Source organism: Staurois parvus, unplaced genomic scaffold, assembly GCF_062004578.1.
Source record: "Staurois parvus isolate SC_StPar_1 unplaced genomic scaffold, SC_StPar_1.0 ptg000347l, whole genome shotgun sequence".
Taxonomy (NCBI): Eukaryota; Metazoa; Chordata; class Amphibia; order Anura; family Ranidae; genus Staurois; species Staurois parvus.
The window spans coordinates 13,396,558-13,423,790 of NW_028318143.1; the positions used below are offsets into that span (position 1 = coordinate 13,396,558).

General features: G+C 45.2%; 1 protein-coding gene across 1 annotated transcript in view; it reads right to left on the reverse strand.

Moving 5' to 3' along the window:
- Nucleotides 1–325: 325 nt before the first annotated feature.
- The window catches only part of FAF1 (Fas associated factor 1), a 426,653-nt gene continuing 399,745 nt past the window's right edge, over nucleotides 326–27,233 (reverse strand). The window contains exon 19 of the mRNA XM_089684458.1: nucleotides 326–6,234. Coding sequence (XP_089540584.1) covers nucleotides 6,151–6,234 — 84 coding nt within the window. The 3' untranslated portion in view covers nucleotides 326–6,150. The remainder of the gene's footprint in view (nucleotides 6,235–27,233) is intronic.

Here is a 27,233-nt window from a genome sequence, read left to right on the forward strand (position 1 = left end):
ACAGCTTGGGCTCAGAGTATAATTGCACTGGAAGGCACTTACACGTCATTACATGAGCGCATTTCAGTACTGTAGTAGGGACTAAGCCATGCTGCCACCATAGAAAAGGAAGGACCTATGACAACAGTGGACCGGTCAGAGGACCCTTGGGGGGAAAAAAAAGGTGTATATACTTGTGTGGGCGGGACCCCATGCATACATAACCTACAGGCATCATTATTCATGTACTGATGTACAGTATTGGCACCCAAACTAGTAAGAGTTGGTCTTAAAAACAAACACTTATTCAATATCATAGTTAGACAAGAGGGGTTGAACTCTCTAATTCAAGTCAATGTGAAGTCCTTTATTACAATTTTGACTGAACTGAATGCTCTGAAACATTTGCAACAACAAACATGTCTTCTGGTGCAGGGATTGTGTGTATGAATCACACAGAGAACAATATAGAGTAATAGATATGAGGGGTCACAGGTCCCATCTTCACAGACAAGTCAAGTATAAATTAAACTCTAAAGTCCTATTAAACCAGAGACAGGTAACCTGTAACCCTCTATAGCAGTTGTGGAATACTGCAGGCCGCCTATGAAAAAAGGCAGCCATCGTGCAGACCAACCAATATTTAGCCGCTTGTCTGAACGATATCACAAGGTCTTGGCTGTTTTCTCTTAAAAAATATGGATCCAATTGTCAAAATGGCTGGAGTATTAATGACAGGCACTCATTCAATGCCATAAGTACTTGCCCACTTTGGTCCCGTTGTGGGACAAGCTCTGAAATATTGGGAAGATTTCAAGTATCCGGTGTTGGTCTGTTTATTCAGAGATAAATATTCACATCATGCATATACTTAAAGAGGCACGCACTGCAAAGAAATGCACCCTCACCTCCCCAGCCTTTAAAAAAAAAAAAAAAATAAAGGAAAAAAAACACAGATCCAAAAGGTGAAATAAATAAAACTGGCATCTCAACCAAAATATATTCTTCTTAAAAAAAAACCCTCATACCTTATCTAAGTATCAGGCAACATAAAAGTCCACCATAATACTGCAAATCCTCCATTTTTCCTCCATATTAATTAGCTTATTTAAAAAGGCGAGATAAACAACAATAATATACACAGTACGGTAGCCCGTAGCAAGATTTTAGTTTACTGCACTCTGAATGAAAGACTCATTCTGGCTACAGGTTACAGCACTTTGCATATTGCCCTAATAAATAAGCCCTTTACTGTCCACATTTCAGATGGGGGGTCTACAACTTGCAAACCGAACAGATTTAAAAAGATAAAATTTAACATTAAGCTGGTCTGTGGAGCTGGGCACAAAACAGTTTTACAGTCAAGGACATCTTCACAATATAGTGATGCTGAGTATCTGCACTTTGCTGTACACCTGTTGGGTTTAGTATGATGCTGCACTACACAGTTCTGGGGCTCTGCAAATGGCTTTTGCTAATTAGAAATGAGACTTATGCTGCATTGGGGTGTCTTATCTCCAGCTCTAAATGAGCAGGACTTTTGGCCAAGAATAATTAGTGAAGTAGAAACTACTTTACACTCTTTGGATCCCATTAAACACTTTAGGCCTCCTTAGAACATTCACTGTCTGGGTTTGGGGCTGAGTATTTGCAAATGCATGCCTGTCAAAATTGGGTGTGTGGTGGAGTCCATACAGTCGCTGCATTTCTGTGCAACTCGGTGCTGCTCAACATGCATAAACCAAACCCTCATTCAGGTTGTATGGGCCTTCTGTGCTCCTTTGCATGAGGCCTTATTGTGACTACCCTAAATCCATAATGTAATGAGTGAGAAAAAGTCTAAAACTGGAGGATGATCACAGAGGGCAAGAGCTGAATATCAGTGCAATGCCAATATTTGTGTTCTCCTGGAGTGGTAATGTTCTATACAACACAAGGCATTATCAGTAGCAAACAATCCAGCCTCTCTCAACTTTTTTAGTACAGAGGAACCCTTGAACCAATGTTGTGGTCTCAGGGAACCCTTGCTAGTAACTATTATATCTACAGCTTATGGTACATTTGTATGTTGGTTAGGAAGAATGCTCCTAAAGCTGGCCATAAATGGATCAAATTTCGACTATTTCAGCAGAGACTGGCTGAGATACATCTATGGGCAGGCTGGTTGTATATAAGTTGATCCAAGTCGATCCATCAATCGACTTGGATACAACCAACCTGTCAGATTTTTTACATGAGATTACTGCTGGAAGGCTCCCTGCAGGTGGAAGACAATAGGGCTGCAGGAGGATTACCTCCGATGGGGAATAAAGTGACTTTCTTTACTTCTAGTCATAGTGGGAAGAAAGAAAATCAAATCATCTATGGCGTACCTTACATTTTTGGTTACTGGGAAGGCCCCCCCCTCTTAGATGATAGCTAAAGATCACAGTTGTCAGTGGTTACTTATCTGAGAGACAAAATTTGCTCATTGCTCAAAGAACCTCTAGCAACCTCTGGAGGGTCCCTGGTTGAGAAAGGCTGATCTACTGATAATTCTGCACATTCCCAATCCTTCTGTAGTCAACAAATCTATGGAAAACTACCTCCACTTAGCCTTCTTGTACAGTTATGTCCTTTATATGTCTTCCTTTGCATATTCTGATTAGCAAGGTAAATGGTAAACATTCATTAAGACATTCCTCATTTAATTCTACGTATTATCTTGGGAAGCTGATAATCTATCATTACAATTACTTCAATGGCCACAGATGCAAAGATCCTTGCTATTGGTATACTGTTGTTGGACAGAAACAATATAAATCGTCAGGACTTTAGCAAATGGGAATGCAGATCCTTATCTGCTTCTAGCCTGTAGATACCGAGGTAGAGCATGTTAGTGCACCAGCTGAAAATAAGGGCTAAGTGGAAATTTCAGCCTCTACTAGAAACCCATTGATACTGTAACGTAAAGTGTAGTATCTGCTGGCATTTGTAGATGTATATCACTCTTTGTAAGAAACCTCCAGTGCAGTAGACCTAAAGAGATTGCTAGAGATGCTCATTGTATATTTCTAGGAAAGGCAGTGAGCCAGCTACAGGAGCCAGGCTGTGAAATCATGTCTGCAAACCGATTTTAAATGCTGCTATATTTGCACTAGAAGGAACGATTCCAATTTTTAAGCAGCTACAGAACTCATGGCTGATATCCAATTAAAACAGACTGGAAATTATTAACATTAAATTTGTAGGCAGCTTGTGCAACAATTTTCATCTATTTCAAATAAAGCCAGAGTTATCCTTTATGGTATGCAAAATGGGGCAAACTGTTCCTGATCAGGAAAACCCATATTATCAAACTTTGCTTAGAAGGTTCATACTACAAGAACATGGAAAGCGTCCATGTCGACAAGCCCTTATTTGAACTTCTTACCATACATAACTTCCAATTGAGGTTACTGGCTCCCTCATTACATGAAAAGCCAACAATAATGCACCTTCCAATATTTCTGATTTAGTAGGTAGACAAAGGGCATACAGATAATCAGCATCATTATGTAGAACACTTCAAACACCTTTCTTCAAATAGGAGATATAAAGAGGACATGTATCTTTTGAAATATCCATCAATCTGATGCAAGTGATGAACTTTGGATATACTAAGGTTATTTTTAGACCTACATCACTCCACAGAAGTACATGGCTTGTCAACTAGGAGTCTGGTCTATGGTGTCCATTTGAGGACACCATGTCCTATGTGACATTTCTTTCTCAATGCAGTGAACAAATTAAAGGGTACATTCTGGGATGGCTGCTATCATACTAAACAAGCACCGGTTCCAAGGTTTCGGCAAGGGTAGTCTTCAGCACTGGATAGGAAAATTGGCAGTATCAGCTGAAAAATGTATGCAATTTTATATGGTTCACATATTGATATTCCATGATCTATATATTTTACCTACTTTATACACAGGTTAGTGTCTTACAATCCAGATGAAGTGTGTTTGTCCTTGTAAACTTGAAATACATTAGCTTACTAAATTGTAGATTATTACTGCATGATAAACACACTTTGTATTTGGACTTTTAGTACTGGGATTTGCATTGTTAATGCTTTAGGTAATGGTTTGGAACCTTAAAGCTAAGGTTTAATCTGTTTCTATTTTGCTTTTCCTGGTTCCCCCACCCCTCATCAACAAGCTAAAGACATTATTAAAGGATAAGTTCACTTAAAAAAAAAATAAATGCACATTTTTTGCAGCTAAAAAAATGCATTTATTATTTTTTAGGAGTATGCAGAGCACTGCACCCGCAATCAGTAGATTGGAGGTGCAATGTCAAGCTCCTGCATATCCTTAGTGAGAGCTGTCTGCCCACATCTTCCCACAAGAGAAAATCTATGAGCACTCCCTACCAGGGGATGAGGGTGGGGGGTATTTGGGGGGTGCATCACGCTGCTGCATTTAGACCAAGTGACATCATCACTAGGCAAGTCTGTGCTTCTTCATGCAATGCAGGCAGAGCATGGTTGGTGGAAGGGGCTGACAGGTTGTTGTACATAACTTCCTGAGAACAGGAAGCTAAGATAACGTCCATATGTTAGGGTGAGCCTTCATGATTGAAAGGACAGGCCACGGGCAGTAAGGTTGAGGAGGAAAGAGTTAAGCTGGCCATAGACAGATTGAATCTCGGCCAGTTCAGCAGGGACTGGCCGAGTTTCAATCCGTATATGAGCAGGCTGAATCCACCCAAGTTGATCAAACAATGTGGGTACAACCAGCCGGTTGGATTTTGCATGCGATTATTGCTAGCGGATATTATATAATCACTCTGTTCTCCTGGCAGGGACAGTTCCGCTCGCTGGGAGAACACAATGGTTCTGCGGATTCCCCCATCAGTACTGACTGTGGTTGCAGGAAAGAAAATAGCTCCATCTATGCCCGGCTTTAGATGTTGCTGGAAGTTAGGTAAAGAGGGGGACTCTATCTGATTTGCTGCAGCTTCTAATGCACACTATGAAAAGCTTACAGTTGCAGAAATCAAAGTAGGTGATTTCAGTACAGGAGAGAAGCCAGGAGATCAAGTTCCCATGATATCAGACAAGTGCTGGAGAGGAATGTCAGTAGCTTAAAGCGGAGATCCACCCTAAAGTAGAAGCTACACTTTTTTGCCTCCTCCCCCTCTCCATTGCCATATTTGGCACCTTTTGGGGGGAGAGGGGGAGGGGGGAGCGGATACTTGGTTTTGACAGGTACCCGCTCCCACTTCCGGCTCAGTTCGCCATGGCGAAGTGAGCCGGAAGTTAGGCCCCCCTCCTTCCTCCCGCAGTCTCCAAGGAACCTTCACAGGTCCCAAAAGACTGCCAAACCAATCACTATGTGCAGTGTGACTTGCGCATGCACAGTGGGCACCCAGCTATGAAGCCGCAAGCTGTCACAGCCTGGGGCCCACAGTTGAGATGCCAGCGATGGGGAGAGAAGGGACGGCATGGGTGGGCACGTCGCTGGACCCTGGGACAGGTGAGTGTGTGTTTATTAAAAGTCAGCAGCTACAGTTTTTGTAGATACTGACTTTTATTAAACACAAAAATGGCTGGAACTCCGCTTTAAGGGTTGTGGCAGACATGTTGTTGCTGGGACAGGTAAGGGAGGTGAAGGCCTCATTCACACAAACTTGTACTTCGTGAATGAGACATTTGTACGGGTGTCAGCGTCTGTGTGGATGAAGCCAAAAGGAATCACTGATGTGGAACAGGAGGACTCAGGAAGCATTTGTATATTAGAGGCCAGACTCTTAGGTGACAGTTATCAGCTGACTCTATGGCAATAGGTGGCTCTAAAAATATTAAACTAATTTTTGGCAAATTAAGTACAAAATTCCTGACCTGCATCAGAATGATTAATGAATGAGATAATTCAGAAGTGCCAGATGCTCTTTAATGGAACCACCTTTGGTGTAAGAATAGTGCATTAATTCGATCAGAAGCTGGATGACAGACGATGTGTATTGTTTGATTTTTGTATCTGAGTGATCCCTTGCTTAGGTGAAATCTTTCCAACATGGCGTCTCTAAAGCTCTCTCTTCCGGGTGGTGCGGGTGCACTCCAGGAGCAGGGAGGTGACAGAGAGAAGCATTCTTTATCCCGTAACGCAGAACCTTGTCTGCTGCCAGCACAGTCCGCTCTATGGACACTTATTCCTTGGCTTCCAGGAAAAGTGTTTCCTGAGGGTACAGCTTAAGTTCCATGAGAGATCTGCTGGGATCCAACTGTGTGATCTAAAAAAAACAGTATTAGAAAATTATAATTAGTAATTGACAGTAATAGCTTATTGAATCTGAATTTACACAGATGACATATGTATTTGGGAGAGGTTTAACTTCCTTATCTAATTCTGAGACTTACCCAGCACTGCAATGCAGCACAGTCTTGTCTGGCAGTGCAGAAGACCTGATTTTGCGTTGTTGAAGTTAAGTAAGGCCAACTAGGTCTCTCCCCCTCCCTCAGCCTGAGACTATACAGAGAAAAGAGGAGCAGCAAACTGATGACTTTGCCTCTTTGCATCTCTGTCATCCTATTGGCATGTTCATTGCCAGCTTATGAACTGACTGACTTCTTCTGCTGCCTCTCCCTCTCACAGTGCGAGCTGGGATTGCAAGAAACTGATACAAAATCAATGTCTTTTTTTAGATTTAAAAAATACTTCATGTGAAAAATATTCATGACTAGTGCAAAAAAAAATAATAAACAAAAAAGAAAAAAACTCCAACAACACATATGTGTATAAAGCTCAAGACAGCTGCACTCATCCCTATCCCAATATAAAGATACCTATATATGTACAAAAACTGAAAGTGTTTTGCTTTCCCCTTTAAATTGAATTTCAAATCACGAAGCCCCAGCAATGTGCAGTGCCTCCTTGTTCGATTCACATGCGATCCATTGTGGTGCAATTTGAACCCATTCATTTTGAATGGGCTCAACTCACTCTGCATTGCACCAAAAGTAGTGCATGCATTACTCTCAGAAACACTGCAACCGGTTAGCATAGTACATTTATACTATGCGATCCAGTGCTGGAAAACGCTCTGCATTTGCGACGTGCATTCTGGGTGTCATTAACTTAAACCACTTCAGATTGCAAATGCAGGGCGTTTTGAATGTGGTGCAGGAAATGTAAATGGACCACGGGTTTCCCGCACTGAGTTCTAGTGTGAACCTAGGCTTATGCATAACACATAAGCAGCATATAAACACAGAAAGAAAACAAAAACAAAGCTGAAAAATACTGGATGTACCTCTGCCACAAGAGTCTCGGTCAGTATTAGCAGATAGCATTCAATACAAAAGGGAGACAAGTTGAGTGGAGCTTAGCGCTGGCATCATCATGTGCGCTTGGCACTGGTGTCATCATGTGCGCTTGGGGCGTGTTTACAAGCTTTTCTCTGCATTGATGTTTGTGAGTACCTTTCTTTAACCAATAAAGTGATATTTTAGATATACTTCATTATGAAGTTCTTTTGTTTCCGTTTTGTATTGGATGGAGTGAATACCGGCTGAGAGTGTTGTGGCAGAGTTACATCCAGGTCTTAAGGTGACCCTGGTATATTTGAAATGCTATAAGAGCTCATGACTTAGAGGTCTAAATATCTGGTAAGCAGTTGGTGCGTTCATAGGTGGTGGAACACTGAAGTGATCACATTGAGGATATTACTGCAGAAGTGTGTGCCATATGATTCTTGACGTAAAATCACAGATTTTCACTGACATCAAGTTTCACTGTGTGGATTTCTCACTTGTGGAATATACACTTATGTATTCCTTTTATCAATGCCAATGTCCTTTTCTCCTTTATTAGAATTTCATTCTATGTTATGCTTTAGCTTAAGTGATTTTAATTTAAATTTAAAGGGGACAAGCACAACACTTTCAGTTTTTGTGTATATAGTCATTTAATAATGAATACTGAGGATGAAATCATTTGTGTATGTTATATCTGCTTGGAGTTATAGTTTAATATATTTGCAACCCCTCATCTCTGCACATTTTCGAATTTCGATTGCATTACTACTGTCAATTAATTTGTATAAAGTGTCGGTTTTAATTTGTGTAAAGTTTTATTAGGCCCAGTGGAAAAAAAATTAAAAACAAACAGACAAGACAATTTCTTGATTGCTAATGTAGTCTCTTGCATGAACTTTTATTTATATCCCCCAACTATTCCTACAGCAGTGGCCGCCATTACAATGTCTCTTTTGAGCCACCATAGCATGCAGGTTCCCTACCCAACTACTACACAGTGCAGCTGCTCTGTGGCATGGGTGGCTCACACAGGCTGGAGACAAAGAGGACCTGTGAACCTTTTCAGGCAAACTGGTCCCCAGATTTGTTGGGGCCTTTAATGCACTCAGGGATGGGCACCTACTGCCAGACAACTTACTGCAGGCCCACATAACTGTTATCAAGGAGGAGAGCAAGGAACCAGCAGTGTGCTCCAGCTATTTTCGCTGCTGAATGTCGATCTAAAAATTTCCACAAAGATCCTTGTCACCAGTCTAATAGGGCATATCCCATCTTTGGTCTAGTGGGACCAGATGGGTTTCACTCCAGAGAGAAAGGGCAAGGATAACATATAATGCTATATGTTACTCTACAGCACACAATGTGCTTTTGTCCGCTGATGTGGAGTAAGCATTTGATAGGGTCACCTGGACATTAGGGACGAGGCACTAGTTAGCCAAGGTCTACTTCACCCCCTTAGCTAGAGTAAGGGTTAATGAGGCCATATCTGATATATTTCCCATAAGGAATGGTAGGTGACAGGGGTGCTATGTCACCCATTATTTTTAAACTCTCTCTAGAACCCTTTTTAAGAACAGTCAGAGCCCACTCCAACAAAAAGGTCACGGGGAGGATGGAACAAACTAGACGTATATGAGGATGATGTAATATCTTTTGTGACCTCACCTTTAACTGTATAGCCATCTCTTATCCATGAAATACAGTTAGGTCCATATATATTTGGACACAGGCACAATTTTCATACTTTTGGCTCTATATGCCGCCAGAAAAAATTAAAACAAAACAATCCAAAGGATGTTGAAGTGCAGACTTTTAGCTTTAATTCAAGGGGTTGAACATAAATATCAAGTACAAATTTTAGGAACTGCAACCATTTTTATACACAGTCCCTCCATTTTCAGGGGTTCAAATGTAATTGGACAAATTAATATAATCATAAATAAAATGTTCATTTTGAATATTTTGTTGAGAATCCTTTACTAACAATGACTGCCTGAAGTCTGGAAACCATGGATATTACCAAAGACTGGGATTCCTCTTTTCTGATGCTTTGCCAGGCTCTAACTGCAGCTGTCTTCAGTTGTTCTTTGTTTGTGGGTCTTTCTGCCTTTAGTTTTGCCTTCAGCAAGTGAAATGCATGCTCAGTTGGGTTGATTAAGTGACTAACTCGACCATTGCAGAATATTCCACTTCTTTTCCTTCAAAAGCTCCTGGGTTGCTTCTGCAATGTGTTTTGGATCATTGTCCATCTGTACTGTGAAGCGCCGTCCAATCAACTTTGCTGCATTTGGCTGAATCTGGGCTGCAGAATTGCAGAAACACTGCAGAATTCATCCAGATGCTTCTGTCACATCATCAATAAACACCAATGACCCAGTGCCACTAGAAGCCACACATGCCCATGCCATCACACTGCCTCCTACCATGTTTTATAGAGGACGTGTGCTTCGGATCATAAGCTGTTCCAAGCCTTCTCCACACTTTTTTATTCCCGTCATTCTCGTACAGATTAATGTTAGTTTCATCCGTCCAAAGAATGCTTTTCCAGAACTGGTCTGGCTTTTATTTTTGGCAAGATCTAATCTGGCTTTTCTATTTTTCAGACTTATGAATGGTTTGCACCTTGTGGTGAATCCTCTGTATTTGCTCTTATGAAGTCTTCTCTTGATTGTAGACTTTGACAATGATACGTCCACCTCCAGGAGAGTGTCCTTCACTTGTCTGAATGTTGTGAATGGGTTTTTCTTTACCATAGAGAGGATCCTGAGATTATCCATCACTGTTGTCTTCCGTGGACGTCCATGCCTTTTTATGTTGCTGAGCTCAGCAGTGTGTTGTTCTTTCCTCAGAACGTACCAAACTGTTGATTTGGCCACTCCTAATGTTGCTGCTCTCTGATGGATTTGTTTCATTTTTGAAGCCTTACAATGGCCTGTTTCAGTTGCATGGACAGCTCCTTTGAACGCATGATGTAGGTTCACAGCAATAGATTCCCAAATGCAAATACCACACATAGAATCAACTCTAGACCTTTTACCTGCTTAATTGATGAAGAAATAATGAAGGAGTAGCCCATACCTGGCCATGAAACAACTTTTGATTCAATTGTCCAATTACTTTTGGTCCCTTGAAAAAGGGGGGGATGGCTACTCTTATGAGCTGTAACTCCTAAACCCTTCCTCCAATTTGGATGTACATATCCTCAAATTAAACCTGAGAGTGTGCACGTTCAGCCCACATCCATTATAAAACTATAGCTTGAATATGTTTTGGTAAATACCTGAAAGGAAAAAAAAACCTAAATTTGGTCCTGTGTTCAAATGTAAATGTATGAACTGTATGTAGGTACGGCTCACTTTCGAACTTTCAATTCAATTTTTCCAAGTCAAAGGCTATGGGCATAGGAATTGACCAGACAGCTCAACGACAACTAGAGGTCCAGTTTAATTTCAAGTGGACAGATTCTCATATTCGTTACCTGGGAAAGAATATATCCTGTAACTTACGAAAAAAGTCTTTGAACTTAACTTCTTCCCACTTGCTAGGGCATTTAAATCGAACCGACAACATTGGGATAAGGAAATTATAACATGGTTTGGACTCAATATTATTATCATAAATGTGATAACACGGCTTACCCTTATGTCTAATAAAAAGTACAAAAACACATTGTTGAAACATCTACTCACAGCCGTTAAGGCATGTATCCTGGTGCTGTAGAAGAGCTCAGATCTCCCAACTAAATCTTACTGGCTTGCTAGGATCGAATAAATCCAAATGATGGAAGACCTCACAATGAAAGAACAGAGTGAGAAATATTGGAAGATCTTGACCCCTTATTTCTTTTATAAAGATCAATCCTCACTAGTGTCACAACAGCAACCTCCAGATTCCAAGACACTAGCTCTTTTTCTGGTGAGTCCTGTTGGGTTGCCAGGCAGGGTGGAGGATTCCAAATCCTCTCTGCCAACATTTGGCTCTCTTGTAAGCTTGGTCATGTTGCGGTAATGATATCAAGAAGCGGTTCCATGAGTGTATCATTATGATGGTCTTTACATTCCATGCTTATTTGATATCTCCCATGAGTATGTGACCATCATTCTCATGTTGCATTTTTGATTCTTTTAAATAAAGAATATATACACTATATTGCCAAAAGTATTGGGACACTCCTCCAAAGCATTGGATTCTGGTGTTCCAATCATCTCCATGGTCACAAATGTATAAAATCAAGCACCTAGGCATGCAGACTACTTCTACAAATATTTGTGAATGAATGGGTCGCTCTCAGGAGCTCAGTGAGTTCAAGCGTGGTACCGCGATCGGTTGTCACCTGCGCAATAAGTCCATCCGTGAAATTTCCTTGCTATTAAGTATTCCACAATCAACTGTTAGTGGTATTATAACAAAGTGGAAGCAACTGGGAACAGCAGCAACTCATTCACGAAGTGGTAGGCCATGTAAAATGACAGAGCGGGGTCAGCGCATGCTAAAGCGCACAGTGCGCAGAAGTCGCCAACTGTCTGCAGAGTCAATAGCTAAAGACCTCCAAACTTCATGTGGCCTTCAGATTAGCACAACAGTGCCTAGATCGCTTCATCAAATGGGTTTCCATGGCCGAGCAGCTGCATCCAAGCCTTACATCACCAAGTGCAATGCAAAGCGTCAAATGCAGTGGCGTAAAGCACACTGCCACTGGACTCTAGAGCAGCAGAGACGTGTTCTCTGGAGTGACAAATCAGGTTTCTCTGTCTGGCAATCCGATGGACATGTCTGGGTTTGGCAGTTGCCAGGAGAATGGTACTTGCCTGACTGCATTGTGCCAAGTGTAAAGTTTGGTGGAAGGGGGATTATGGTGTGGGGTTGTTTGTTTTTTTTTTTTAGGGGATTGGGCTTGGCCCCTAAGTTCCAGTGAAGGGAATTCTTAAGGCGTCAGCATAACAAGACATTTTGGACAATTTCATACTCCCAACTTTGTGGGAACAGTTTGGGGATGGCCCCTTCCTGTTCCAACATGACTGTGCACCAGCACACAAAGCAAGGTCCATAAAGACATAGATGAGTGAGTTTGGGGTGGAGGAACTTGACTGGCCTGCACAGAGTCCTGACCTCAACCCAATAGAACACCTTTGGGATGAATTAGAGCAGAAACTGTGAGCCAGGTCTTCTCGTCCAACATCAGTGCCTGACCTCTCAAATGCACTTCTGGAAGAATGGTCAAACATTCTCATAGACACAGTCCTAAACCTTGTGGCCAGCTTTCCCAGAAGAGTTGAAGCCGTTATAGCGGCAAAGAGTGGGACAACTCAACATTGAACCCTATGGACTAAGACTGGGATGTCATTAAATTAAAGGCAGGCGTCCCAATACTTTTGGCAAAAAATAAAAAAAATATATATTTAAAAAAAAGGAAAGAAAACTTTCCAGTTTGGGTATGTAATGAGACACATGTGTCTGAGTGATGATAATAAGCAAACACAATATTAAAAATTCACAAGATGGAGTTGTCGTTTTCCCTGCTCTGGTGCTGCATGAGCTGTGCTGTGTCAACATGATGTAATAAGGTGTGTACAGACCACGCCAGGAACTGGGCTTAGCCAATATCAGCCCAGAAAGAGGAAGAAATGTGGGAGAATTTTTAAAAATTTATTTTTAGTTATTTCAATAACTCATCTGAAAAGTTAATATACTCTCTACAAACAAAGCAGCAAAATTCAGCACAACATATCCAGCTGGGAATCTCAGGGCTAATTAAGAAGACAGACTGCGTTTAGCACGTTCTTTCCTCTTTGTTGTGTTATGTGGGTTTGTGGTTAAATGAGCAAACTGCTAAACTTAAGCTTATATGTTGAAACAGCTGTCGAGAAATGGCATGGAAAGTGAGGCGCGGCTAGATGGTTGAGCTTTCTTCATCAACCACTGCTGGCTTTTAAAGTGGGATTGTAGCACTAACTGCTGCCTCCAGATGGGGCTGCAGCTAATTAGGGAGATAGCAAAACTCAGTCAGGCTTCATGGTAATAATAATTTCAAAGTGGCCTTTTCTTGTTCTCTTTTACACTTTGGAGCTCCTAAAACAGTTTCAGGCAGAGGATTGTGGGTGTCATGAGAAGGGGTGGGACTGTTTATACCCTTGATTTCAGTTTGCCTTCTGTTCCCAATACGCCCAGGGATTTGCCGATTTGCCAATGTTTACACCATTACCCAATTACTGAATATGCGGCTGCTGCATCTGTCAACAAACAGAGCTGTTGTCGCTTTGTTTTAGCGGCTCAAGCTCCCCCCTCCTCCTCTTCGTATGGCTCATCGTTACGCTTAATTAGCATCCCATAACCTTCTGTACCACCAGCTCAAATCTGCTATCTGTAAACAGTTTATTTGCCACTACATCAGATTAGGAATGCATGCGTATGTATAAAGGAATTGTTGACACAAAGAAGTGTTTAAATTTGACCTGTCACAAAGTCTAGGCCGCCATTTCGCTTGATGCATAGATTTCAAGAATATAAGGCCCTTGCACCCAACCTACAAGCCTTTGGTACTTGCCCCCTGCAGTGTACTGTAATTGGAAAGGTTCCCAGGGACTGTAATACCAATGGACACTAAAACAGGCCATAGATTATGCAATTTTCTTTCCTGAAGAAAATCTCCATTAGCACAGTTAGCCTTAAAGGGAGAATGCCTTCCATGGCCTTATTTGGGGGATGCTGCAGGTAGCCTTTCCTGCCAGGAGAACACAATGATTACTGGTCAAAATTAAGTAATGCTAAAAATATTACATGCTGGTTGTACCCAAGTCAACAGATGGATGAACTCGGGTACAATCAGCCAGCCTATAAATGGATCGAATCTCGGCCTGTTCCTGCTGAACTGCTTGAGAGTCAATCCATCTATGGCCAGCTTAAATTATCAGGTAAACTCCTCAGTCTTTGTCTGCACCACGTCTCCAATGACATCTGTAACATGTCTGCAGGTTCTGACCATTTCCTGTAACAACTACCATCTTGGAAAGTCTACAATTATACTGTATATACTGAATATTATGTGCCAGCAATGACTCATTGGGAGTAGAGATTATTTAACCCCTTGGCACCAGCACCTCTCAGCCCTTTAAGGGGTTTGATAAGCCGGGAGGCGGGGCGGCGTTTAGGGTCAGGTGACCACCATGATTAGCCGTCACATGATTGGGACCTTTCCGTGAGGCGACGGTAAAAGTGCCGGGTGTGTTTACTTTGCGTACCATTGGCGCCAACAGGTTAAAATGGATAAAGTGTGTTGCTCTTGCTAGAATTTAGTTTGAGAAAGAACCTGGTTCTGGGCCTAGGCCGCTGTCTCTCTGGACACAATAGTTAAATTGCTCAACAGTTGAATTCTACTTGAGGTTAGGAGAATCTAGTGCAAACTTCTGTCTTGCTTGAAATTCATTTAAAATATTTGTTAAGAACATCAGGTACAACCAACAAATTTACGGGGAAAGGCCTCCCCCTTCTTTAGGACTTAACAATTTTTTATATACAATCAAGATGAAATAAAGAAAGGTTGGGTTGAGGCTTGAGTGTCCTAACAGCTGCGTAAACAGCCGTCTGGATCACTGCCATTAGGAATGCTAGCCGCAATACAGGCTTTTTATGTTATTTTATCCTGATTGTATAACAAATCGATGCATGAATCCTGAGTAAGGGTGAGTCTTTTCCCCCAAAACGCATCGGCTATACCTGATGTTCATAAAAAATATATATTTTACATAAATTTTAGTTGGGATGGAAACCTGAACTGATGCTCCTGACCCATGAGTTAAACATTATGCGCAGCACTGTGGTGACATCAGTTCAGAACCTCTATACTTCCCAAAAAATACTGATGTAAGGGATGTGGTCAGAGAAAAGCTAGGCTAAATATTGGTTTATCCTCCAAACATTCTGCTTACACAGCACATAGGCAACAGGTATTCTTCATCTTGTCCTAGAGTCATGACAGTAAATGAAAGGGAATCTCCCCAAAATGAACAGAATTCTCATCTTCGAGAGTTGACAATAGAACAGGTGTCCCAGTTGAAATATTTTCTTCCACCTCTCGCTCTAGTGAATTTTTTAATTTTTTCTTTCAGTCCCAGTGTCAGTGGTCACTAGACTATATGTCTAAAGCTTGACAAGTGGTCAAATCTATACTTGCTCTATCCAAAACTAAAGAAAAAATGCATTTACATACTCTTTAAAGTGGTTTTAAAGCTTTGTTTTTATTTCTAAAATACCAAACATGTTATACTTACCTGCTTATGTGCAATGGTCTCCAAACTTCCTCTTCTAGGGTCCCCCCGCTGGCGCTCTAGACTCCTCCTCTTCTTCAACAAAGTTAGCTGATTGCTATAGAAGCGCCAATGCAGGCTTGTTCCTGGGTCGGGCTGTGTGCGTCCACGGACACACACAGTGCGGCTTGGTCTCGCCTCCTCCTCACAGGATTTGTTTGACAGCAGCAGAAGCCAATGGCTCCAACTGCTGCCTCTGTGTCCTGTGAGGAGAGAGATTAGTGCTGCTGCAGACAGGCACAACGCTGGATCACAATAGGACTCAGGTAAGTATAAGTGGAGTGAGGGGCGAAACTACCACTGGGAAATTTTTTTACCTTAATGCTCAGGAATGCATTAAGGTAAAAAATGTTCTGCCTTTTTGAACCACATTAATCCATGGATACAAAGCCTGAGTTACATATGCAAATCTTGACTTTTGATGTAAATGTGGAGCTTTGTCCAACCCCTTCCTGCTTCCCAAGTCAGTTTAGTGATGTGCAGCTTCACTGCCAACAGGGAGGTTAAAAAGTGGAGGAAGCTTGACTAGGCCCAACTTTTACAGGAAAATATGTAACAGCTTGTCCCCACCCCTCATGTGACAGCGTCGAGCACCTGAGCAGCCAATAACGGAGCTCCACTGAGTTACATGCATCTTCATAAATGGAAGTACCAAGTATTTAACTTCACTTCCAGCAGTGGAACAATGTAAATGAAAGGTCAGCATGTGAATATGGAATGGGTAGCAGTTAAGTGAGCCTGCTGTTTTGTCCCTGCATGAACAAACCAAATGCTCACTTTAAAACTGAACCCCGGGCAGATAAACACAATTTATTCTGGTATTCATTAAAATATGAAATGCAGATTTATAAAAAAAAAAAAAGAAAAAACAACCAATGCATACATATAGCAATCCTCTGCATAACTGCTCCCGCACTGTTTGCAATAAGATACGGAGGTAAATGGGGTTTGCTCTGCTCAGTGCTGTCAGAATGTGAATGTGTTGACATGAAGGGAAAACCTCACCAATATTCTACTGTTCTTTCAATATCCAACCTGCAAGCTGGAGTAGGTCCTTGGCTAAGCTGTATTGCTTAACTGAAGTTAAAACAAAAAAAAAAGTGAGGGCTCAAACCTGGCTGATCTGTCCAGCAGGAGCTTGGATTACAGCACTGGTTAAAAAGAATAAAATAATGTAAGATAAATCAGTTTACATATATATATTACAACTGTGCATTGGTATTTGTTAACCCGAAGTCAAGTTTTAACCATGGTTGCAGAACTGTTGGCTGGTGTGCTCAGACTTAAAGAGTAACTCCACTTTTGTTGAGAAAAAAACATTCCCCTCTGGGAGATCTATGTACATTGCAAGGATTTTAACAAATATTGTTGCAGATTCCTACCTTTTGTTATTCTGAAGAAATAGACGTTTGTTTTGTATCCATGTGCATAGTGAATCTGTATGGAAGTGGTTCTTGCTTATCAATCAGCTGCTGCACCTGCCAGGCTCTATTGAGAAAAAGTTGTAGGGTCTGCATCCCTGTAGGCTAGGTTCACACCTATGCAGTTTGCGTTTCATCCGTTTCTGCAGTGCTTTTTGCGGTGCGTTTTTTCACATGCTTTTTTGATGCATTTAGCAGTTTTTCCCATTTTGTGGCTGGGCAGATTAAAGCGCAAAACATGTCAAAAACGCATCAAAACCACACTACATGCATTTCTGCAGCGTCTCCATGGAAGTCTATTGAACCAAAAACGCTATTTTTGTGTTTAAAAAAGTCCCTGACGATTTCCAAAAAACGCACCAGGTGAAAACGCGGAGATGTGAACCTGTCCCATAGGGAATCACAGCACAGCAGTGGCTAAATGGTTAGCACTTTGGCCTGGCAGTACTAGGGTCGTTGGTTCGATTCCCAACCCCAGCACCACCTACCTGCAGTTTGCATGTTCTCCCTGTGACTGCGTGGCTTTCCTCCAGGTACTCCGGTTTCCTCCCACACTCCAAAGACATGCTGGTAGGTTAATTGGCTCCTGTCTAAAATTTGCCCTAGTATGTATATATGTATATTTAAGAATGTGAGTTAGGGACTTTACATTGTACACCCCTTGAGGGTTAGGGACTGATGTAAATGTACAATATATATGTAAAGCGCTGCGTAAATTGATGGCGCTATATAAGTACCTGAAATAAATAAATGGACTGCTGTGCATTTCTACAAAATGCAACGGAAAATGCATAGGTGTGAACCTAGACTTAGACATGATTTTGCTTTGGAAGTATCACACCAAAAATGACTGTTTTGTTCCAGGGGATGACTTGTCTCTTAGCACAGACTTCTGGGAAAATCAGTAAGCCAATCACACAAGCAGGAAATGACATTTCTAAGGTGCATTCTGTACACCATCTCTGTACAGAATGCCTCCAGGTAGCCATATTGTGTTGCATTTTACAGAAAATTATAGGGCTGTAGATTGAAAAAGAAAGGTCATTTTTAATTACATTCAACTATAATATGAACTGAGCTGCAATTGTATGCACTATATTATTTTTTTTTTGCAATTTTTATTTCTCCTCCATGAAAGTGTAGTCATTTAATTTGTGATAAGTCCCAAACACACAAGGTCACTCAGGTGACTTTATGTCTGCTTGATAGATAATCAGCCTATATGCAACAGAAGATCACTCGAAAATCTTGAGTACCAAGTACTTACATACAAGAAAATCCAATCCAATGGTACACATTCACAACATACAGAACCATTGTTAAGGCAACTTTAGATTGGAACAACACAAACTCCTAAATGTAAAAGTAAAAACGGCAAGACACAAATCTGATAACAGCGTGGACCAACTCGTAACCAATTCTAAGGGGCCACGCAGGGCGTCTGCTCTCCTGGGTGTCACGTAATACTGCAAGGTCTCATTACGTCTTATTAAAGCGATTCCTTATGGAAAGCAGCAAGCTGAAAACATACGCCTTGTTAGGTAGCAATTAGAACACAATAAAGAGGCATGTCGCAGGCAGCAGTTAGAGCAGCAAGCCACCAAACAGCTGTGATTTATTTTAATCAACAAATACAGGAGGGTTTGTACTTTGCTCACAAACACAGTTACATCTCAGCTCCGTCTCTGCAGAACGCACAGCCTCTCATAATGCTGTCCTAATGCCGTTCTATTAAAGGATGAAGCTTTCCAATTGGAAAAGGAAAAAAAAATTCCAACAGCAACCTTAGATTTTAGTATGCTAATTATAAACTCATTTTCAACATTTAGTAATTGATATTTCTTTATAAAAAAGGAAGGGAGGATTACCTATATTTTTCACTGATGTGGAAGAATAATTTGCCTTAGTTATACAGTCTCCATCATTATAAAGTACATAGGACTAGCTCTCCTGCTGAACTACAGAACCCCTCCAACCCCTTATCTCCATAACATAAAAGAGGTTTGTTCTGTAGTACAGCACATAACTGAGGCAGAGGAAACGGCACTGCTTAGGGATTCAGTGCAGCAGAAGCAGCGTTGTCAACTCATTATAGAAAGATATGAGCTCAGTTTTTTTTTTGTCAGTCCCAACAGTCCTGCACTGTGTGTGAAGGTAGCAAAGGCCCGCCCAAAACACTAAGCATTGCAGAGAAGAGATGGGTACCAAAGTGAGGAATGAGGTTAAGTATTACACTTTATTTCTCTACCCCTGGATTTAAAGTGGAACTGCACTGCATGTCAGCGCTACAAACCAAAAATGCTATTTATTTATTATTTATTTATTTCAGGTACTTATATAGCGCCATCAAATTACGCAGCGCTTTACATACATATATATAGTACATTTACATCAGTCCCTAACCTTCAAGGGGAGTACAATCTAAGGTCCCTAACTCACATTCATACATACACATACTAGGGACAATTTAGACAGGATCCAATTAGCCTACCAGCATGTCTTTGGAGTGTGGGAAGAAACTGGAGTACCCAGAGGAAACCCACGCAGGCAGTGGGAGAACATGCAAACTCCAGGCAGGTGGTGCCATGGTTGGGATGTGAACCAACGACCCTAGTACTGCCAGGCGGAAGTGCTAACCATTTAGCCACTGTGCTGCCCATAGCTATTTAATTCATTGTTAATACTGAAAGCAAACTCCCCCATCCATCCATGTCTCCATGCTTTGTTTTGCTGAGAATTAATTTTGAAAAACACTCCATGGAATTTCTGGCAATGGCCATCTTGAGTAAGGGCAGAGGATTCATGTAGCATTTACTTCCTGGAATCCATCTGCCCTTAGCTCAGGCATTGGCTGAGCTGAGAACCCTCCCTTCCCTTCTGGGATGTGTGACATCATTTGCCTAGGCATAGAAACCAGGAAGTAACTAAAAAAAATTACAAAAAAAAAAACAATTTAAAAAAAGTAAATATGATGTACTTCACTATCTATTTACTAAAGCTAGCAGCTAGAGATGAGCGAATTATTCAAAAATTCGATTCGACTGATTCGGCGAATTCGTGAAAAAATTTCGATTCGAGTCGAATATATTCACTGCGAATTTAACTTATAAAAGGGTGTTTCTAGGCTTCAGAGAGCCTTTATAATAGTGCAGAACACTGTACCTTTAATTTAAATGCCCTTGGAGTCTGCTGGGGAAGAGAAATAATACTGACAGTCAGTATGACATGCAGATGAGTGCCGTCGATCTTAGAATCACCGCACACTTCACTCATTTGGGCAGTCACGGGGCCAAAACCAGAGTGTGGAGCCACAGTGTGGCGGTGGAGGCAGCAGCAATGGGAGGCCATACAGCACCCTATGACAAAAATGGAAACCACCAGCAGTGTGAGGAGACCTGAAAGTGGCACATGGCAGAGTGTGGCGATGGAGACAGCAGCAATGGGAGGCCGTACAGGGACCCATGACACACTCTGGACCTGGCAGCAGCATGAGGAGGCGGTAGAGGGGCCCATGACAGATTACGGGCCTGGCAGCAGCATGAGGAGTTGGTACGGGGGCCTATGGCAGATTACGGGCCTGGCAGCAGCAATGGGAGGCCGTACAGGGACCCATGACACACTCTGGACCTGGCAGCAGCATGAGGAGGCGGTACAGGGACCCATGACAGATTACGGGCCTGGCAGCAGCATGAGGAGTCGGTACGGGGGCCCATGACACTCTGGACCTGGCAGCAGCATGAGGAGGCGGTACAGGGGCGCATGACAGATTACGAGCCTGGCAGCAGCAACTTGGACAGGAGGACGTTCAGCTTCTGCACCGTCGGGTGCGTGCTCGCAAACTGTTGTCTCTTGGAAACGGATTCCAAGAAAGACTGCTGACGGAATCCGTGAAGAGGAGTAGCAGGAGAAGGAGCATCTGAACGAGCGGAATATGCCAACAAGCGACAACAGGGGCCCATGACAGATTACGGGCCTGGCAGCAGCATGAGGAGTCGGTACGGGGGCCCATGGCAGATTAGGGGCCTGGCAGCAGCAATGGGAGGCCCGTAATCTGCCAGCACCCTATGACAAAAAATGGAACACACCAGCAGTGTGTGAGGAGACCTGAAAGTGGCACATGGCAGAGTGTGGCGATGGAGACAGCAGCAATGGGAGGCCGTACAGGGACCCATGAGAGACTCTGGACCTGGCAGCAGCATGAGGAGGCGGTCCAGGGGCCCATGGCAGATTAGGGGCCTGGCAGCAGCTATGGGAGGCCCGTAATCTGCCAGCACCCTGTGACAAAAAATGGAACCCACCAGCAGTGTGAGGAGACCTGAAAGTGGCACATGGCAGAGTGTGGCGATGGAGACAGCAGCAATGGGAGGCCGTAAAGGGACCCATGAAACACTCTGGACCTGGCAGCAGCATGAGGAGGCGGTACAGGGGCCCATGGCAGATTACGGGCCTGGCAGCAGCAATGGGAGGCCCGTAATCTGCCAGCACCCTATGACAAAAAATGGAACACACCAGCAGTGTGAGGAGACCTGAAAGTGGCACATGTTTGGGGCATGATTCATGGCGGATTTAGTCAGTTGTGTCAGGAACTGTTGGTTTGAAATCCAGACTAATCCACGCCTGATTCATTTTCACAAACGTGAGTCTCTCCACACTTTGGGTGGACAGTCGTGTCCTCCGCGGAGTTACAATACCTCCTGCCGCACTAAACACGCGCTCCGATGCCACGCTACTGGCCGGGCATGACAGCCTTTCAAGGGCAAATTCAGCTAGTTGGGGCCAAAGGTCAAGTTTCGTTGCCCAGTAGTCAAGGGGATTGTCTACCTCGGTTGGCAGGGTGCTGTCCAAGTAGGCCTAAGCCTGTTGTTTGAGGTCCTGCTCCAGGTCCACCTGATGCTGCTGCTGCTGCGGCTGGTTAGTAGTTTCCTCACTGCGCTGGTGAAGAAAGCTACTCATCATCGACTGCAGACTGAGGCAGCTGCTGCTGGTGGAGCTGCCACTGCTCCTACCACCCCACCCCTCCCCTGCTGCCATGGCAGCGGAACGCGAGCGCACAGGGCCCACAGTGTCTGAGGATGGACGTTGGCGCAGATAGGCAGAGACCAGCTGACTACATAGGTGGTTTTTATAGTACGTTATTTTGGCCTCCCTCTCAGCAGGTGTGAAAAAGGCCACCATTTTTGAACGGTAGCGAGGGTCCAACAAGGTGGACAGCCAAAAGTCATCCCTCTGTCTGATGGTTATTATTCGGCTGTCGCTACGCAAGCAACCGAGCATGCTATGGGCCATTTGTGCCAAGGAATGCGAGGGACTCCCTGCCTCCATCTCCACAGCATACTGCCACGGTGCGTCTGGGTCCTCTGTCTCCTCCTCCTCTACCAGATGCTCCTGCTCCTCCACTCCTGTCCGCTGAGTGGAAAAACCACCCATTTCACTCAATAATTCCTGAGCACCAATGTCCTCCTCTACCTCCTCCTCTTCTTCCTGTCCTGCCCCCACAGGGGTCATGTGGCGTTGAGATCTGTGTGCCACGTCTACCGCACCCTGACCAGCCATTGTTAACAGCATTTGTTCCAGGACGTGCAACAGAGGAATGACGTCGTTCATCCCATAGTCCTGCCGACTCACGAATAGCGTGGCCTCCTCAAAGGGCCTGAGCAAGCGCAGGTGTCACGCATGAGCTGCCAATGGCTGACATCTAAGTTACACAGGGAGTACCTTTATCCGCTTTTAACATCAGGAAATCTGTGATGGCCTTTCGCTGTTCGTAAAGGCGGTCTAACATATGTAGGGTTGAATTCCACCTAGTTGCAACGTCACAGCATGAGGAGTCGGTACGGGGGCCCATGGCAGATTACGGGCCTGGCAGCAGCAATGGGAGGCCCGTAATCTGCCAGCACCCTATGACAAAAAATGTAACACACCAGCAGTGTGAGGAGATCTGAAAGTGGCACATGGCAGAGTGTGGCGATGGAGACAGCAGCAATGGGAGGCCGTACAGGGACCCATGAGAGACTCTGGACCTGGCAGCAGCATGAGGAGGCGGTATAGGGGCCCATGGCAGATTAGGGGCCTGGCAGCAGCTATAGGAGGCCCGTAATCTGCCAGCACCCTATGACAAAAAATGGAACACACCAGCAGTGTGAGGAGACCTGAAAGTGGCACATGGCATGAGACACTGTGGACCTGGCAGCAGCATGAGGAGGCGGTCCAGGGGCCCATGGCAGATTAGGGGCCTGGCAGCAGCTATGGGAGGCCCGTAATCTGCCAGCACCCTATGACAAAAAATGGAACACACCAGCAGTGGGAAAAGACCTGAAAGTGGCACATGGCAGAGTGTGGCGATGGAGACAGCAGCAATGGGAGGCCGTACAGGGACCCATGAGAGACTCTGGACCTGGCAGCAGCATGAGGAGGCGGTATAGGGGCCCATGGCAGATTAGGGGCCTGGCAGCAGCTATGGGAGGCCCGTAATCTGCCAGCACCCTATGACAAAAAATGGAACACACCAGCAGTGTGAGGAGACCTGAAAGTGGCACATGGCATGAGACACTGTGGACCTGGCAGCAGCATGAGGAGGCGGTACAGGGGCCCATGGCAGATTAGGGGCCTGGCAGCAGCTATAGGAGGCCCGTAATCTGCCAGCACCCTATGACAAAAAATGGAACACACCAGCAGTGTGAGGAGACCTGAAAGTGGCACATGGCATGAGACACTGTGGACCTGGCAGCAGCATGAGGAGGCGGTACAGGGGCCCATGGCAGATTAGGGGCCTGGCAGTAGCTATGGGAGGCCCGTAATCTGCCAGCACCCTATGACAAAAAATGGAACACACCAGCAGTGTGAGGAGACCTGAAAGTGGCACATGGCAGAGTGTGGCGATGGAGACAGCAGCAATGGGAGGCCGTACAGGGACCCATGAGAGACTCTGGACCTGGCAGCAGCATGAGGAGGCGGTACAGGGGCCCATGGCAGATTAGGGGCCTGGCAGCAGCTATGGGAGGCCCGTAATCTGCCAGCACCCTATGACAAAAAATGGAACACACCAGCAGTGTGAGGAGACCTGAAAGTGGCACATGGCAGAGTGTGGCGATGGAGACAGCAGCAATGGGAGGCCGTACAGGGACCCATGGGAGACTCTGGACCTGGCAGCAGCATGAGGAGGCGGTACAGGGGCCCATGGCAGATTAGGGGCCTGGCAGCAGCTATGGGAGGCCCGTAATCTGCCAGCACCCTATGACAAAAAATGGAACACACCAGCAGTGTGAGGAGACCTGAAAGTGGCACATGTTTGGGGCATGATTCATGGCGGATTTAGTCAGTTGTGTAAGGAACTGGTGGTTTGAAATCCAGACTAATCCACGCCTGATTCATTTTCACAAACGTGAGTCTCTCCACACTTTGGGTGGACAGTCGTGTCCTCCGCGGAGTTACAATACCTCCTGCCGCACTAAACACGCGCTCCGATGCCACGCTACTTGTCGGGCATGACAGCCTTTCAAGGGCAAATTCAGCTAGTTGGGGCCAAAGGTCAAGTTTCGTTGCCCAGTAGTCAAGGGGATTGTCTACCTCGGTTGGCAGGGTGCTGTCCAAGTAGGCCCAAGCCTGTTGTTTGAGGTCCTGCTCCAGGTCCACCTGATGCTGCTGCTGCTGCTGGTTAGTAGTTTCCTCACTGCGCTGGTGAAGAAAGCTACTCATCATCGACTGCAGACTGAGGCAGCCGCTGCTGGTGGAGCTGCCACTGCTCCTACCACCCCACCCCTTCCCTGCTGCCATGGCAGCGGAACGCGAGCGCACAGGGCCCACAGTGTCTGAGGATGGACGTTGGCGCAGAAAGGCAGAGACCAACTGACTACATAGGTGGTTTTTATAGTACGTTATTTTGGCCTCCCTCTCAGCAGGTGTGAAAAAGGCCACCGTTTTTGAACGGTAGCGAGGGTCCAACAAGGTGGACAGCCAAAAGTCATCCCTCTGTCTGATGGTTATTATTCGGCTGTCGCTACGCAAGCAACCGAGCATGCTATGGGCCATTTGCGCCAAGGAATGCGAGGGACTCCCTGCCTCCATCTCCACAGCATATTGCCACGGTGCTCTGGGTCCTCTGTCTCCTCCTCCTCCTCCTCCTCTACCAGATGCTCCTGCTCCTCCACTCCTGTCCGCTGAGTGGAAAAACCACCCATTTCACTCAATAATTCCTGAGCACAAATGTCCTCCTCTACCTCCTCCTCTTCTTCCTGTCCTGCCCCCACAGGGGTCATGTGGCGTTGAGATCTGTGCGCCACGTCTACCGCACCCTGACCAGCCATTGTTAACAGCATTTGTTCCAGGACGTGCAACAGAGGAATGACGTCGTTCATCCCATAGTCCTGCCGACTCACGAATAGCGTGGCCTCCTCAAAGGGCCTGAGCAAGCGGCAGGTGTCACGCATGAGCTGCCAATGGCTGACATCGAAGTTACACAGGGGAGTACCTTTATCCGCTTGTAACATCAGAAAATCGGTGATGGCCTTTCGCTGTTCGTAAAGGCGGTCTAACATGTGTAGGGTTGAATTCCACCTTGTTGCAACGTCGCAGATCAGGCGATGCTGTGGAATTCCGTTCTGCCGCTGCAGCTCAAGGAGGGTGTGCTTTGCGGTGTAGGAATGGCTGAAATGCATGCAAAGTTTACGTGACATTTTAAGGATGTCTTGCAGTGGGATGGTGGATTTTAGGAACCGCTTGACAACCAGATTGAACACGTGAGCCATGCATGGCGCATGGCACAACCTTCCTTGACGCAGAGCAGACACCATGTTCTTTCCGTTGTCGGTCAACATGGTTCCGATTTTCAGTTTGCGCGGAGACAGCCATCTGTCGATTTCTCTGTTCATTACACTGAGAAGTTCCTCCCCTGTGTGACTACATTCGCCAAGGCATACCAGGTGCAGCACAGCGTGACACCGTTGCGCCCTGCACATGTGATATGCCGGTCGGGTAATGGGACTTGGCACGGGGGTGGCGGCTGAGGACACGGCGGAAGAAGAGGTGGTAGAGGCGGACATCTTTGCTGGACCAAGGACGTGCAAACGTGGAGGCAAAAGCGGCGTGACCTGTCCAAGTTGCTGGTGCGGCTGTGACGGCACCACGTTCACCCAGTGGGCCGTAAATGACATGTACTGTCCCTGACCGTAGTTACAGCTCCACACGTCGGCGCTGCCGTGCACTTTGGCAGAGACCGACATGCTCAAAGACTGGCCCACCATCTCTTCTACATGTGAATGCAGGGCTGGCACTGCCTTTTTGGCGATGAAATGACGGCTTGGCACTCTCCACCGCGGCGCGGCACAAGCCATCATTTCTCGGAAAGGTGCTGAGTCCACCACTTGGAAAGGGAGGGACTGCAGCACCAGCAACTTGGACAGGAGGACGTTCAGCTTTTGCACCGTCGGGTGCGTGCTCGCAAACTGTTGTCTCTTGGAAACGGATTCCAAGAAAGACTGCTGACAGAATCCGTGAAGAGGAGTAGCAGGAGAAAGAGCATCAGAACGCGCGGAAGATGCCAACGAGCGACAACTCCCCTCAGCAGAGGTGTTGGAGCCTTGACTGGCTGATAGAGGGCGATTGACGTCGGGTGACGGAGCAAGTAACGGAGCGGGTGATGGAGCGGGGGCTGGGGCAGGCAGAACCGCCGTATCTTTATCACGGTTTTCCCAGGCCACCAAATGGCGACGCTGCATATGCTGCCGCAACGCTGTAGTCCCAACATGGGCCCCCTGGCCACGCTTGACTTTCTGGCCACATAGTCGACATACGGCTACGTTTACTTCCTCGGGAGGCTTGACAAAAAATTGCCACACCGCCGAGTAGGAAACTTTGCCCCCGATACTCCTCACTGGCTGACTGCTGCTTCCTCCGTGCACACCGGCACCACTACTGGCCGTGGTGGTAGGCTGCAGTGGAGCTGGTGCTGCACTCCGTGGCCGTTTGCCTCCACTGACACTGCTGCGACCCTGCTGCCTCCTGGGCAACCCACCGACTGTTTTGCTCGCTGCCAAGCTGCCACCCTCTTCTCCTGATGATGCGGAAGCAATAGCCTGATGACGACGAGGCTGCCAAGTGCGATCAGCCTCATCATCATCAATTAGGGTCTCCGCCTCACTACTAGCCCCCTCGGCTGCGTGTGGGTCAGGAGACAGACCTGTCTCTAGACCGGCTACCGAGCCACTCTCCTCGCCACTACTTCTTTGCCTGGCTGCTGAAGAGGCGGATGTCTCC